Consider the following 14,637-nt stretch of genomic DNA (forward strand, 5'->3'; position numbering starts at 1 on the left):
AAACTCCATTTCATTAAAAAAAAAAATTCTGTAACACTTTTTAATCTTATGATTACGGGTAGGAGTTAAAATATGTCTCTTCTTTACACACTCTCTTATTTAATCACAGAACCACCATCGTTCACTAAGAAGATAGAAAATACCACTACTGTTTTAAAAAGTTCTGCCACCTTTCAGAGTACTGTGGCAGGCTCTCCTCCTATTTCTATAACCTGGCTAAAGGATGATCAGATTCTTGATGAAGATGATAACATTTATATTTCATTTGTGGACAATGTGGCCACACTCCAAATCAGAAGTGTGGATAATGGACACAGTGGGAGATATACGTGTCAAGCCAAGAATGAGTCAGGAGTTGAGAGGTGTTATGCTTTCCTTTTAGTACAAGGTTTGTAAGCTGTTCTCTTTCAAAGACAGTCTATGGAGATAGTATCATAAGCAAACATTATTTCTAGTGGAGTTATCAATGTAACTCATCCACATTTTCATTCTTACTGCAGAACCAGCTCAAATCATAGAGAAACCTAAATCAGTTGATGTTACAGAGAAAGATCCGGTGACCTTGGAATGTGTTGTGGCTGGAACACCAGAACTCAAAGTGAAATGGCTTAAAGATGGGAAACAAATTGTTCCCAGTAGATACTTTTCAATGAGTTTTGAAAATAATGTGGCCAGTTTTAGGATTCAGTCAGTAATGAAGCAGGACAGCGGTCAGTATACTTTCAAGGTGGAAAATGACTTTGGAAGCAGTAGCTGTGATGCCTACCTAAGAGTGCTAGGTTTGTATCTCCACCCAAGTCAGCTTCCCTTATTTATATTATGTCCTTTGTAAACAAATAGCAAGAGATTAATGGATGTGTTTTGCTGTTTGCATTGGACAGATCAAAATATTCCTCCATCATTCACCAAAAAATTAACCAAAATGGATAAAGTTCTGGGCTCTTCTATTCATATGGAGTGCAAAGTTTCTGGTTCACTTCCCATTAGTGCTCAGTGGTTTAAAGATGGAAAAGAAATATCTACAAGTGCAAAATACAGACTTGTATGCCATGAGAGAACTGTGTCTCTAGAAGTCAATAATCTGGAATTAGAAGATACTGCGAATTACACATGCAAAGTGTCAAATGTAGCAGGAGATGATGCATGCAGTGGCATCTTAACTGTGAAAGGTTAGAATTTCTTTACCTCTTCTTGATTCTTCTTTGTGAATGCTTCTTAAATATATCACTCTTACCTTTGTATCCTTTAGAGCTAAAATCTCTATGATTCTGTTTCTTTAGACACATATTAATTGCATTCAAGAAACATTCAGCCATTGCCACTTTTCAGGAGTGTTTTCTTATATGTGTATGTCCATAAAACTGTTGCAATAATTCAACTACAAGCAATTTAATTAAATATCTCTCTCTTAAAATCTATAGAACCACCAAGCTTCCTAGTGAAACCTGAGCGACAGCAAGCCATACCTGATTCTACAGTGGAATTTAAGGCAGTACTAAAAGGAACACCACCATTTAAAATAAAATGGTTTAAGGATGATGTGGAACTTGCCTCGGGTCCTAAATGTTTCATTGGCTTGGAAGGGTCTACTAGCTTCTTAAATCTCTACTCAGTGGATGCTTCTAAGACTGGACAGTATACGTGCCATGTTACCAATGATGTTGGTAGCGACTCTTGTACTACAGTGTTGCTTGTGACAGGTGTGCAAGTTTGACTGTTTTATGTTTCTGTCTGACTGTGGCTCTGATTCTCTCTGTACTCAGTTACAATGTCTCTAAACAATCAAGAAAGTATTATTCTTTCTAACATGGTAGACAGTATTTGCTCTTTTTTTCTCTTCCCTGCATACTACCTAATTTAACTGTTATTTATTTCTGTTTTCTTATACTCTCCTCTTTCCTGACTCTTTAGAACCACCAAAGTTTGTAAAGAAATTAGAAGCATCCAAAATTGTGAAAGCAGGTGACTCTTCACGACTTGAATGCAAGATAGCTGGATCCCCAGAAATCAGAGTTGTGTGGTTTCGAAATGAACACGAACTTCCAGCCAGTGATAAGTACAGAATGACTTTCATTGACTCAGTGGCCGTCATACAGATGAACAATCTCGGTACTGAGGACAGTGGAGATTTCATTTGTGAGGCTCAGAATCTCGCTGGCAGCACAAGCTGCAGTACCAAGCTTATGGTAAAAGGTAGACATTTCGTTCTTGTGTTTCTCATTAACTGAAAATCATTTTCTCCCCTGGGTATTATAGCTCTTTATTCTTTAAGTATCATTTTAGTTTCCATTTGAGATCATAGAATGTTTTCCTGAGCTAGTACTATTTCCCTTTTTAGATGTTTTTCCTTCTTGAATTTTGCTTACATGTAACTAGGCATTCTGAAATATTTTTCTTGTTATTCCAGTGTCATAATTCTGATTACCTCAACACACTGGCCAAACATCAAATGTGATGTTTCAAAACCACAGACAAAAAAATGAAGCAGGCATTTTAAAATTAATCTTTCATCTCAATCAACTTACAGATATATCACTCTCATTATAATCTATATCATTAACAACAAGCACTATTTACTATGTCGACACAAAGTGAAGAGAATAAAGGTTTTCCCTTATGTTTAAAACAGGACAATCATATTTTTCCCCTCTCTCTCAAGAGTCACTTCCTATCTTTAAAAAATTATATGACTGTACCTTGATACAAATAGTTCCTGTATTTTTTGCTACAATTTTCCAGTGCTTTTTTTTTTTTTGGTCACAAAGGCCAAGTTTGTCATGTTGTTAGACAATTATTGCAGTAATCATTTGCTGAAATGGAAGATTTAGATCACAGATGTTGTGATGACTTCCAAGTGTCTGTTATAGAGCATATTTTTAAAAATTTCATCCCGAAATTAGAATTCCATATTTCATGCAAATCCTGTTTATTACCATACTTGCTTGTTTACAATTTTTGTTTCAGTCTTTTTAGTCTAAGATACAGCAGTAAGGTGGAGTAGACAGAATGTCAAACAGTTCAGTAATGCCGTCTAGGATCTATCTGGGTTCTCTGCCCATCCAGCTGGTTATCTTGTAAAGGTGAATGCTTTCTGAGGCTGTAATCCCACAATAGTGATAGCACTGGACTCTACTTGCCCATTAGAATATCTTAAACCTTTCTTCCAATTTAAAGGCAAATAAAAACTTACATTCTGTGAAATTCAGTAGCCCAAGTCATGAGAAACTCTTGTTTTTTACAGAGCCACCTGTTTTTAGCAGCTTCCCTCCTGTAGTAGAAACCCTTAAAAATGCTGAAGTCAGTATTGAATGTGAACTTTCGGGAACACCACCGTTTGACGTGGTATGGTACAAAGACAAGCGGCAACTCAGAAGCAGCAAGAAATACAAGATTGCATCGAAAAACTTCCACGCAAGTATTCACATCCTCAGTGTGGACACTTCAGACATCGGTGAATACTACTGCAAAGCACAGAACGAAGTGGGAAGTGATACTTGCGTTTGTACTGTAAAATTGAAAGGTAAACATAGTTCTTCCACATGGCAGAAATGTCATGAATGTGCAAAATCCTATTTTTTTCTCTTGCATGATCTGGACAGTCTTTGCAAAAATCTCTATCCATCTTTTCCTGTTCAGAACCACCAAGATTTGTCTCCAAACTGAACAGCCTCACCGTTGTAGCTGGAGAGCCTGCTGAATTACAGGCATCCATAGAAGGCACCCAGCCTATTTTTGTCCAGTGGCTTAAAGAGAAGGAAGAAGTGATTAGAGAAAGTGAAAACATCAGGATTACATTTGTGGAAAATGTTGCAACTCTACAGTTTGCAAAAGCAGAGCCAGCTAATGCTGGAAAGTATATTTGCCAAATCAAGAATGATGGTGGAATGAGGGAGAACATGGCCACACTGACCATCTTAGGTTGGTACAATAGCCCCCGATAGAAACTGGTGCCAAATGCTGGAATATATTACTAAGAGTTACTAGCAGACTCTTTTTCTGAATTTCTTTTAGAACTATATTTATCTTCATCTATTTGGAAGGTCTAGAGGAAAGACACAATTGATCTTTCAAATACTCTTTTCTGTTTCTGTGATTCTAACAAAAATTAGACATCTGTTTTATTATTTAATAACTATCTGCCTTAATTGATTAGCAGATATAATCATAACTATCTTTGATTAAACATGAAATAATACAGAGCTCAGCATGTGCTATAAGACTAATTGTTAAAATTAACAAGAAGTCCAAAGGTTGGCATTTCATAGCAAAGCTTGCACATAAAATTAAATTACAATTAAATGGCTGGATGTGGTGGCTCGTGCCTGTAATCCCAGCACTTTGGGAACCTGAGGTGAACAGATCATGAGGTCAAGAGATCAAGAGATCAAGATCACCCTGGCTAACATAGTGAAACCCCTCTCTACTAAAAATACAAAAAAGTAGCCAGGCGTGGTGGCACGTGCCTGAAGTCCCAACTACTCAGAAGGCTGAGGCAGGAAAATCACTTGAACCCAAAAGGCGGAGGTTGCAGTGAGCTGAGGTTGCACCACTGCATTCCAGCCTGAGTGACAGAGTGAGACTGTATCTCAAAAAAAAAAAATATGATTAAGCAATTGTTTGAATAACAACTTTCAAAGAATTGTCTTTAGCACCTTAAAGCACAGCAAAAATAGCAAGTAATTTACAATGACCTGTGGCCTTCGATCTACAGAGGGCCAAGTGGAAATCAATATATACTGCCTACTGCACATTGTTTAAGTTTTTTTGAAGTTGAGTTGTGTACAAACATATATTTCTTAAGAATAATTGCTATATAAGATGACAGCAAGAGTGGGGGAGGGACAAAAAATAAGGAGAAAAGAAAACTAAAAAGAAAAAACATTAAAATACAAAAGTTATGACTGCATGCAATTAGGGAATCACACTTTAAAGTCCAGAGAGACAGCGCCCTAAATATAGCCATCTTATTGGGAGAAACCATCTTAGTGAATGTAATAGTCGAGACATAGTAAAGATCCCAGACTTTGACAGATGGATATCATGTTTTATTTCAGAGCCCGCAGTCATTGTTGAGAAGGCAGGACCGATGACAGTGACTGTGGGAGAAACGTGCACTCTGGAATGTAAGGTGGCTGGTACTCCAGAACTCTCTGTTGAATGGTACAAGGATGGAAAGCTGCTGACCAGCAGCCAAAAACACAAGTTTAGCTTCTACAATAAAGTCTCTTCCTTAAAGATTCTCTCAGTTGACAGGCAAGACGCAGGCACATACACTTTCCAGGTTCAAAACAATGTTGGAAAAAGCAGCTGCACAGCTGTGGTTGATGTTTCAGGTTAGTTCTGCTCTTTTCCTCTGGTTGCTTAGGCAAATTCCTTTTTCAAGTTTCCTTCTTTCAAGTCTCGTCTATTCTTCCAAATCATCATGAGTCTTTTACCTTTCCTCACACAGACCGAGCAGTTCCTCCCACTTTCACACGAAGACTGAAAAATACTGGTGGGGTGTTAGGTGCCTCTTGCGTCTTGGAATGCAAAGTAGCTGGATCATCACCTATCTCAGTTGCCTGGTTTCATGAGAAAACTAAGATTGTCAGTGGAGCAAAGTACCAAACCACATTTTCAGATAATGTCTGCACATTGCAATTGAATTCTCTGGATTCATCAGATATGGGCAATTACACATGCGTGGCCGCTAATGTCGCTGGGTCTGACGAATGCCGTGCAATGTTAACTGTACAAGGTCAGTAGACAGTCAAACTTGGAAGGAATTTCTTACAAATTCCTCTTCAGGCACACATCTATGTTGACAAACCTTCAAAAGTATGCTAGTGTTTTATTCAAAATTGCAACTCCATTTGAAGTTTACAGGATCTTTTCATTGTCCTTCATGTCTATATAGAATCACCTTCTTTTGTGAAAGAACCTGAACCTTTGGAAGTACTACCGGGCAGAAATGTAACCTTCACAAGCGTTATTAGAGGAACCCCTCCATTCAAGGTCGGCTGGTTCAGAGGTGCCAGAGAACTAGTGAAAGGAGACCGGTGCAACATCTATTTTGAAGACACTGTGGCAGAACTGGAATTATTTAATATTGACATATCTCAGAGTGGGGAATACACCTGTGTGGTTTCTAACGATGCTGGCCAAGCATCCTGCACTACCCATCTCTTTGTAAAAGGTTTGCTTAAGTGGATTTGCTTTTCCTATTTTCTGTATGCTGGCATCCTTGGGTTTTTATTTTGTTTAACTGCTGTGCTTTGTCGCTTACCAGAACCAGCTGCATTTGTGAAGAGATTAAGTGATCATTCTGTAGAACCAGGGAAGTCCATAATTCTGGAGAGCACCTACACTGGAACACTTCCAATTTCCGTCACATGGAAAAAGGATGGATTTAACATAACTCCCTCTGAAAAATGTAACATAGTCACAACAGAAAAAACTTGTATGCTGGAAATTGTGAATAGCACAAAAAGAGATGCAGGACAATATTCCTGCGAGATTGAAAATGAGGCAGGAAGGGATGTTTGTGAAGCTCTGGTATCTACATTAGGTGCGTTGTCTTATCGTCTGTTAAATTATTTGTGTTCTTCTAACATGTAGCATAGTTTCTTTGATATTCATTAATTCCAGTTGCTGATTGTGAGCCTTTTTTTCCTTAGAACCACCATATTTTGTTATGGAACTGGAACCTTTGGAGGCATCAGTTGGAGATTCGGTTTCTTTACAATGCCAAGTTGCTGGGACACCAGAAATTACCGTGTCTTGGTACAAAGGAGACACCAAATTACGGTCAACTCCTGAATACAGGACCTACTTTACAAACAACGTGGCCACACTTGTTTTTAATAAAGTGAACATCAATGACAGTGGAGAGTACACATGCAAAGCAGAAAATAGTATAGGAACTGCTTCTTCTAAGACTGTGTTCACCATTCAAGGTGATGATATTTTACAAATTAAGATTTATTTTCCCCTTAACTCTTATATCTTTATGGTGAAATTCTCATTTCATCTCCCGATGCCTCATGTCTCCCTACAGAGCGCCAACTCCCACCTTCCTTTGCAAGACAATTAAAGGACATTGAACAAACCGTAGGGTTACCTGTTACACTTACTTGTCGATTAAATGGCTCCGCACCCATCCAAGTGTGCTGGTATAGAGATGGAGTACTTTTAAGAGATGATGAAAATCTACAGACATCATTCGTAGATAATGTGGCAACTTTAAAAATTTTGCAAACTGACTTGAGTCACTCTGGCCAGTACTCTTGTTCAGCTTCTAACCCACTTGGAACAGCGTCTTCTAGTGCTAGACTCACAGCCAGAGGTTTGTTCACATGTCAATCTTTTCCTTTGCAAACTGTGACTTCTTATTTCATTGTCAAAGTAGAAATGACCAATGGCAAAAAAAACAAACAAGCAAACAAACAAAAAATACACATTGCCTTTCTTCTCATCTTCTAGAACCTAAGAAATCTCCCTTCTTTGACATCAAGCCAGTATCTATAGATGTTATTGCTGGAGAAAGTGCTGATTTTGAGTGTCATGTTACTGGTGCTCAACCGATGCGAATCACTTGGTCAAAAGATAACAAGGAGATCCGTCCTGGAGGAAACTATACAATCACCTGTGTGGGAAACACTCCGCATTTGAGGATTCTTAAAGTAGGCAAAGGAGACTCTGGTCAATATACCTGCCAAGCAACCAATGATGTTGGCAAAGACATGTGCTCAGCTCAGCTCAGTGTAAAAGGTATCATTCCATGGCCGTTAACAATATTTCTTCCTTCCCATGTTTGCAAAATTGTCTTATAAAAGTTTCTCTTGTGTTTAAATGTTTGAGATAAACTAACTGGATATATTGGAATTTGTGTATTAATCTTGGAGGCAACATTCATCAAAGTTGTGTTTTCTCTTAATATTGTTCTTTATGTTAGTGTATCTCTAAGTGTCATTCTATCAAAAAGTATTGTTTAAGTGAAATTTGTTGAATGTTGTTTTAACTATCCATTCCATATTTTCATGCTTTCTTGTTATACGGCATTCTGATTTATCATTACTAAATGCTGATCAAATACATCTGTAATACATTAACTTTTATGTTTTAAAGCACAAACTAAAAAAAGCATCAACTAAATTCTCTATTTAAAATGTTATGAGATTATTTAATTTAAAAGATAACTAATTTTACAACAAAATTTCTTCAGAAAGTATATTCTTAGTAACAAACCAGCTTAAATATGAATTTATGGGATCTTCAGCTATAAAAGCAAGCTCTTTTAACATGTGTAATAAATATCCCTTACTGACTATTTCATTTGGTTTACTAGAACCTCCAAAGTTTGTTAAGAAATTAGAAGCTTCAAAAGTTGCAAAGCAGGGAGAATCCATTCGACTGGAATGTAAAATAAGTGGCTCCCCAGAAATCAAAGTTTCGTGGTTCCGAAATGACAGCGAACTTCATGAAAGTTGGAAATACAACATGTCATTCATTAATTCTGTGGCATTGCTTACTATCAATGAAGCCAGTGCTGAGGACAGCGGGGATTACATTTGTGAGGCCCATAATGGTGTTGGTGATGCCAGCTGCAGCGCAGCGTTGACAGTGAAAGGTTAGACACACTAAGCTTCTTTGTTTCTTTATTCTCCTCTGACTTGGGCTCTTAGAAAAGTTATGAGCTCTAAAATAAAAGGATAATTAAGGTTATTTGATTGCAATTCTTTAACAAGTCTTAATGAATTGTCATTTCTTTGATCACACCAATCACTCTTCATGGTTCTAGATTTAATTTTTTTTTTTTCACTTTTCAGTAAGTATGTGTTCTGATGGTTTGTCTCCTTTTTTTCTGGTAGCACCTCCTGTTTTCACCCAGAAGCCTTCTCCAGTAGGAGCTCTTAAAGGTTCTGATGTGATTCTTCAATGTGAAATTTCGGGAACTCCCCCATTTGAAGTGGTATGGGTTAAAGATCGAAAGCAAGTCCGAAGCAGCAAGAAATTTAAAATCACTTCGAAAAATTTTGATACAAGTCTTCATATCCTTAATCTTGAAGCCTCTGATATCGGGGAATATCACTGCAAAGCTACTAACGAGGTGGGAAGTGACACGTGTTCTTGCTCTGTCAAGTTCAAAGGTTTGTATACATGGGCACAAAAATATGTGCCCCTTCCTTCTATCTGTTCTTGCCTATCTAATAACTTGTGTGGCCATGATTCTCACATTTTTTCCTCTAACCACAAATTTCTTTCATCAGAACCTCCACGATTCATGAAAAAGCTAAGTGACACCTCAACCCTTATTGGGGAGGCTGTTGAGTTACGGGCCGTAGTGGAGGGCTTCCAGCCAATTTCTGTTGTCTGGCTGAAAGATAAAGGTGAAGTCATCAGAGAGAGCGAAAACACCAGGATTTCATTCATTGATAACATTGCAACCCTCCAGCTGGGGAGTCCAGAAGCATCTAATTCTGGAAAATATATATGCCAAATCAAAAATGATGCCGGAATGAGAGAATGCTCCGCAGTCTTGACTGTACTAGGTTAGTAGCAAAGCACAGTCAGAGGGAAAAAAATCAAGTTAATTGATCCATGATTGTTTTCCTTAAATACTCCTCTGAACCGGTAATACAGTGATTGCACTTTTGAGCTTGAAAAGTGGCTCTGTTTTCAATGCAAAATACTTCTTCTTTCAGAACCAGCCAGAATCATAGAGAAGCCCGAACCCATGACTGTCACTACTGGAAATCCTTTTGCATTAGAGTGTGTAGTGACTGGAACACCAGAACTTTCAGCCAAGTGGTTCAAAGATGGAAGAGAATTGTCTGCCGATAGCAAACATCACATTACATTCATCAATAAAGTGGCTTCCCTTAAAATCCCCTCTGCAGAAATGAGCGACAAAGGGTTATATAGCTTTGAAGTGAAAAACAGTGTTGGCAAAAGTAACTGCACTGTATCTGTCCATGTTTCTGGTGAGTAGAATGAGCTTTCTATGAATAGACAATATTTACAAGGGGTGGGAGGGAGTGGAATAAAACTTCTCTTTAAACTCAAAACTACCCTTCCCCACGTAGATCGGATTGTGCCTCCTTCCTTCATCCGCAAGCTGAAAGACGTGAACGCCATCCTGGGGGCCTCAGTGGTTTTGGAGTGCCGAGTCTCTGGCTCAGCCCCGATTTCCGTTGGCTGGTTTCAGGATGGAAATGAGATTGTTAGTGGGCCCAAGTGTCAGTCCAGCTTTTCAGAAAACGTCTGTACTTTGAGTCTGAGCTTGTTGGAGCCCTCCGACACGGGCACGTACACATGTGTGGCAGCCAACGTCGCTGGTTCCGACGAGTGCTCGGCGGTCCTGACTGTGCAAGGTCAGTGTGCAGGGATACGCTGCTGCTTCTCTAACACCTCTTTCATGTGGACTTGATGCCTGTCTTCCCTGGAGTTTCTTCATTTCTTTATTTTGTCTTCATGTTTAGTCTTAGCTCTCTTTTTTTAAGGAGAAAAAGCACTTCTCACTTGGATTTCTTTCTTCTCTTAATCTCCCCTTCCACCTCACAATATCTAGAACCACCATCTTTTGAACAAACTCCTGATTCTGTGGAGGTTTTGCCTGGAATGAGCCTCACGTTCACCAGTGTCATCAGAGGCACCCCTCCTTTCAAGGTCAAGTGGTTTAAAGGCAGCAGGGAACTGGTGCCTGGGGAGTCATGCAACATCTCTCTGGAAGATTTTGTCACAGAACTAGAGTTGTTTGAGGTGCAGCCGTTGCAAAGTGGAGACTATTCTTGCCTCGTTACTAATGATGCTGGCAGTGCTTCCTGTACCACACACCTTTTTGTGAAAGGTTTGCTCTTTCCCCCAATATGTGCATCTTTTAAAATTTCTCCTAAGTCTTCATTAGAAGACATGAATTTTACCCTCATGTTTTCTCCTTACAGAACCAGCCACCTTTGTGAAAAGATTGGCTGATTTCAGCGTTGAGACAGGAAGCCCCATAGTGCTGGAGGCCACGTTCACTGGCACACCTCCAATCTCAGTGAGCTGGGTGAAGAACGAGTATCTTATTTCACAGTCTGAGAGGTGTAGCATTACCATGACAGAAAAATCTACCATACTGGAAATTCTTGAGAGCACAGTAGAGGATTATGCACAGTACAGTTGCCTAATAGAAAATGAGGCTGGTCAAGATATCTGTGAAGCTCTGGTGTCTGTCTTAGGTGTGTTGACAGCTACCTCTTTCTATTGCTTTCTTTCTTTTCAAACATCCTCTTTTACTTAGCATGACTGCCTGATTGATTACCATCCTTTGTACCATAGAACCACCGTACTTTATCGAACCTCTGGAACATGTGGAAGCAGCAATTGGAGAGCCTACAACTTTGCAGTGTAAAGTGGATGGAACTCCAGAAATTAGAATTTCTTGGTATAAAGAACACACAAAGTTACGATCAGCTCCTGCATATAAAATGCAGTTCAAAAATAACGTTGCTTCCTTAGTAATCAACAAAGTGGATCACAGTGATGTGGGAGAGTATACATGCAAGGCAGAGAACAGCGTGGGGGCCATCGCTTCTTCAGCTGTGCTTGTTATCAAAGGTGATGATGATGTTAACAAGTCTTGCTGTGTGTGGACAGATTCGTTGTCTTAAAAACATCAAAACTTTCATGGATTAAAATAGGTTGTGGATTCTTTCTCTCTTGTAAATAAGGATTATCTGTAACTTCTTTACAGAGCGCAAACTTCCACCTTCCTTTGCAAGAAAACTGAAAGACGTTCATGAGACTCTAGGCTTCCCGGTTGCATTTGAATGCCGCATCAATGGCTCAGAACCTCTTCAAGTGTCTTGGTACAAGGATGGGGTACTTTTAAAAGATGATGCTAATTTGCAGACATCTTTTGTTCACAATGTAGCAACTCTTCAGATTTTGCAAACTGACCAGAGCCACGTAGGGCAGTATAATTGCTCTGCTTCTAATCCTCTTGGGACTGCTTCATCCAGTGCCAAGCTCATTCTCTCAGGTGAGTAGCTCGTCACTACCTTCTTCATGGTAAAGCAGCTTCGCTGCTCCAGGCCACCAAAAGGCTGGTGCCATTTAGTTTCTGCTCTGTGTGTGAGAGCATGGAAATCAAAATCACCATGTCGGTCTTCATTCTTTTCAGAGCATGAAGTGCCTCCTTTCTTTGATCTAAAGCCTGTATCAGTAGATCTTGCTCTTGGAGAAAGTGGTACTTTTAAATGTCATGTAACTGGGACTGCACCAATCAAAATCACTTGGGCCAAAGATAACAGAGAGATTCGCCCTGGAGGCAACTATAAGATGACTCTGGTAGAAAATACTGCCACTCTGACAGTTCTCAAAGTAGGCAAAGGTGATGCCGGGCAATATACCTGCTATGCAAGCAACGTCGCTGGAAAAGACTCTTGTTCCGCTCAGCTGGGTGTACAAGGTACTTGTTAGAGTGAACGAGCAAGATCTCTTTTACATTTTCAGTATCTTAAAACACAGAAGGGTGGGTGTGCTTGAGAGAGAGCTATGTTTAGGAACACGGTCTAGTATTAGAATAGATCAAGTGGATCAAGGACCTTCCAAATGGGGACAAATATTTTTTAATTACTTTTGAAAAATAATTTTAAGGAAACCTAGGAAAACATGGACCAAAAGTCCATTTTCAAAGACTTTAATAGAGACTAGAGAGAGATTAACCAAAACTCTACAAAATTGCAAGAAAATCCTAGTTTGAAAGAAGTTATCGTAGGACAAAAAAAGTGAATTTATTGCGAATGACTTGTCTTCCACAGTACTTGGTAAATGAATGGATTTTGTCACTCTAAGGCATAGCAAAGCATGCAACTATTAAGCCCTTCAAGAATTCAGATGAGAAGGATAAGCTCCATTTACTTTCTTCCACTAGCCCCTTTTAAATATTAGTGGAGGTCAGGGGCTGGGGAGTAAGTAGATTAGTATCTGCTATTATGGAAGGCAATCATGTGTTTCTCCCATATCTTTATAGCTGCTACTGTCAGAAATTAAATAGTTCACTCAGTGGACTGCTGGTCTAGTCCATTAGAGTATTTTTAAGGATTTTTGTGGTGGTGGTTTATAAATATCTTGAAATTAAAATATAATTAGATTTAGCAGCCCATTTGCTCTATGACATATAGCTAATCATTTTTACTTCCCTATGCCTGAATTTTTGCTTCGGTTAATGAAGAAAGCATTGCTTTCACACGCTTCAAAGGAAAATTATGAAGGTTGAAGAAATATCCATTTAACACCTATAAGAGAAAGTGGCATTTAAAAAATATTAAGATATGTGACCCATTTTTCCATTCTGGCTCTCCATGCTATGTAACTGATAGCATTGCAGCCTTAGGAAGTAGTTCTCCACGGGTTCACATACAGGACAGTAATCAAACTCTCATTCCCCGTGGACCTCAGAGGGCTTCCACAGACCAATACATGCTATTATCTCTGATCTTGGCACTAGAAAAGTAACTCCTTTGCTGGGGAGAGGACTGCACAATACAGAGTAATATCTTTTTCTCCTTCCTTTAGTAATAATACTTGATGTGGATGCTTACAAAAACAAGCATATTTTATTTTAGAAATTTTCTGTTTAGGTTTTGTTTAACTCTTCTTCCTTGAACTGCATGAATTCGTTTTCCAGAGCTAAAGTGCTCTCTAGCAAAGATGACTTTTTTCGCTGTATCTTGAATGATACACATCTTTTTCATCCCTTACCCTGTGCTTGTCTTCTTGTTTCCACAGAACCACCCAGGTTTATTAAGAAGCTAGAACCTTCAAGAATCATAAAACAGAATGAATTCACAAGATATGAATGCAAAATCGGCGGGTCTCCAGAAATCAAAGTTTTATGGTACAAGGACGAGACTGAAATTCAAGAGAGCAGTAAATTTAGAATGTCATTCGTTGACTCGGTGGCAGTGCTGGAAATGCACAATCTCAGTGTCGAAGACACCGGCGACTACACCTGTGAGGCCCACAACGCGGCAGGCAGTGCCAGCAGCAGCACGTCCTTAAAAGTTAAAGGTCAGAGCTCTGCCCACCTGTGTGTTTTTCACATCAGCCTCCTCTTTAGTGGTCCTCTTAACTTCCTGTTTGACTCTCCAGCAGTGTTTCAAAATTGGGAAAGGACACAATAAAGAATTGAGATCGGTTTTCTTCATTCTATCTCTGACAGAGTGGAAGATCGATTCTTACTTTTAACTATGTGCTTACAGAACACATCTGAAGTTTCCTTTTCTTTCCCGTTTTAGAACCACCCATTTTCTGCAAAAAGCCTCATCCCGTCGAGACACTGAAAGGAGCTGATGTTCACCTTGAATGTGAGCTTCGGGGCACTCCTCCATTTCAAGTTTCTTGGTATAAAGACAAAAGAGAACTTCGGAGTGGCAAGAAGTACAAGATCATGTCTGAGAACTTCCTTACTAGTATCCACATCCTGAATGTCGACACTGCAGACATGGGGGAATATCAGTGTAAAGCCACAAATGACGTGGGGAGCGACACTTGCGTTGGCTCCATCACTCTCAAAGGTTGGATTGACTGCATTCTCTTCTGCTCACGACTTTCCTTCTAATTGTAATACCGTGTTGCCCCTTCACTCCAGCCCAGTCTTATCAGTAGCAG

General features: G+C 39.3%; 1 protein-coding gene across 1 annotated transcript in view; it reads left to right on the forward strand.

Annotated features, from left to right (window-relative positions):
- Positions 1-14,637, forward strand: part of LOC101030681 (titin) — a 271,305-nt gene that overhangs the window by 77,937 nt on the left and 178,731 nt on the right. Inside the window, 26 exon segments of the mRNA XM_074399411.1 lie at positions 110-388; positions 501-779; positions 882-1,169; positions 1,422-1,700; positions 1,912-2,193; positions 3,242-3,520; positions 3,637-3,918; positions 5,055-5,333; positions 5,450-5,737; positions 5,897-6,175; positions 6,269-6,547; positions 6,657-6,935; positions 7,037-7,324; positions 7,462-7,749; positions 8,327-8,608; positions 8,850-9,128; positions 9,249-9,530; positions 9,684-9,962; positions 10,065-10,352; positions 10,550-10,828; positions 10,923-11,201; positions 11,302-11,580; positions 11,717-12,004; positions 12,146-12,433; positions 13,756-14,037; positions 14,265-14,543. Coding sequence (XP_074255512.1) covers positions 110-388; positions 501-779; positions 882-1,169; positions 1,422-1,700; positions 1,912-2,193; positions 3,242-3,520; positions 3,637-3,918; positions 5,055-5,333; positions 5,450-5,737; positions 5,897-6,175; positions 6,269-6,547; positions 6,657-6,935; positions 7,037-7,324; positions 7,462-7,749; positions 8,327-8,608; positions 8,850-9,128; positions 9,249-9,530; positions 9,684-9,962; positions 10,065-10,352; positions 10,550-10,828; positions 10,923-11,201; positions 11,302-11,580; positions 11,717-12,004; positions 12,146-12,433; positions 13,756-14,037; positions 14,265-14,543 — 7,332 coding nt within the window.

This window comes from Saimiri boliviensis, chromosome 5 (genome assembly GCF_048565385.1).
Source record: "Saimiri boliviensis isolate mSaiBol1 chromosome 5, mSaiBol1.pri, whole genome shotgun sequence".
NCBI lineage: Eukaryota > Metazoa > Chordata > Mammalia > Primates > Cebidae > Saimiri > Saimiri boliviensis.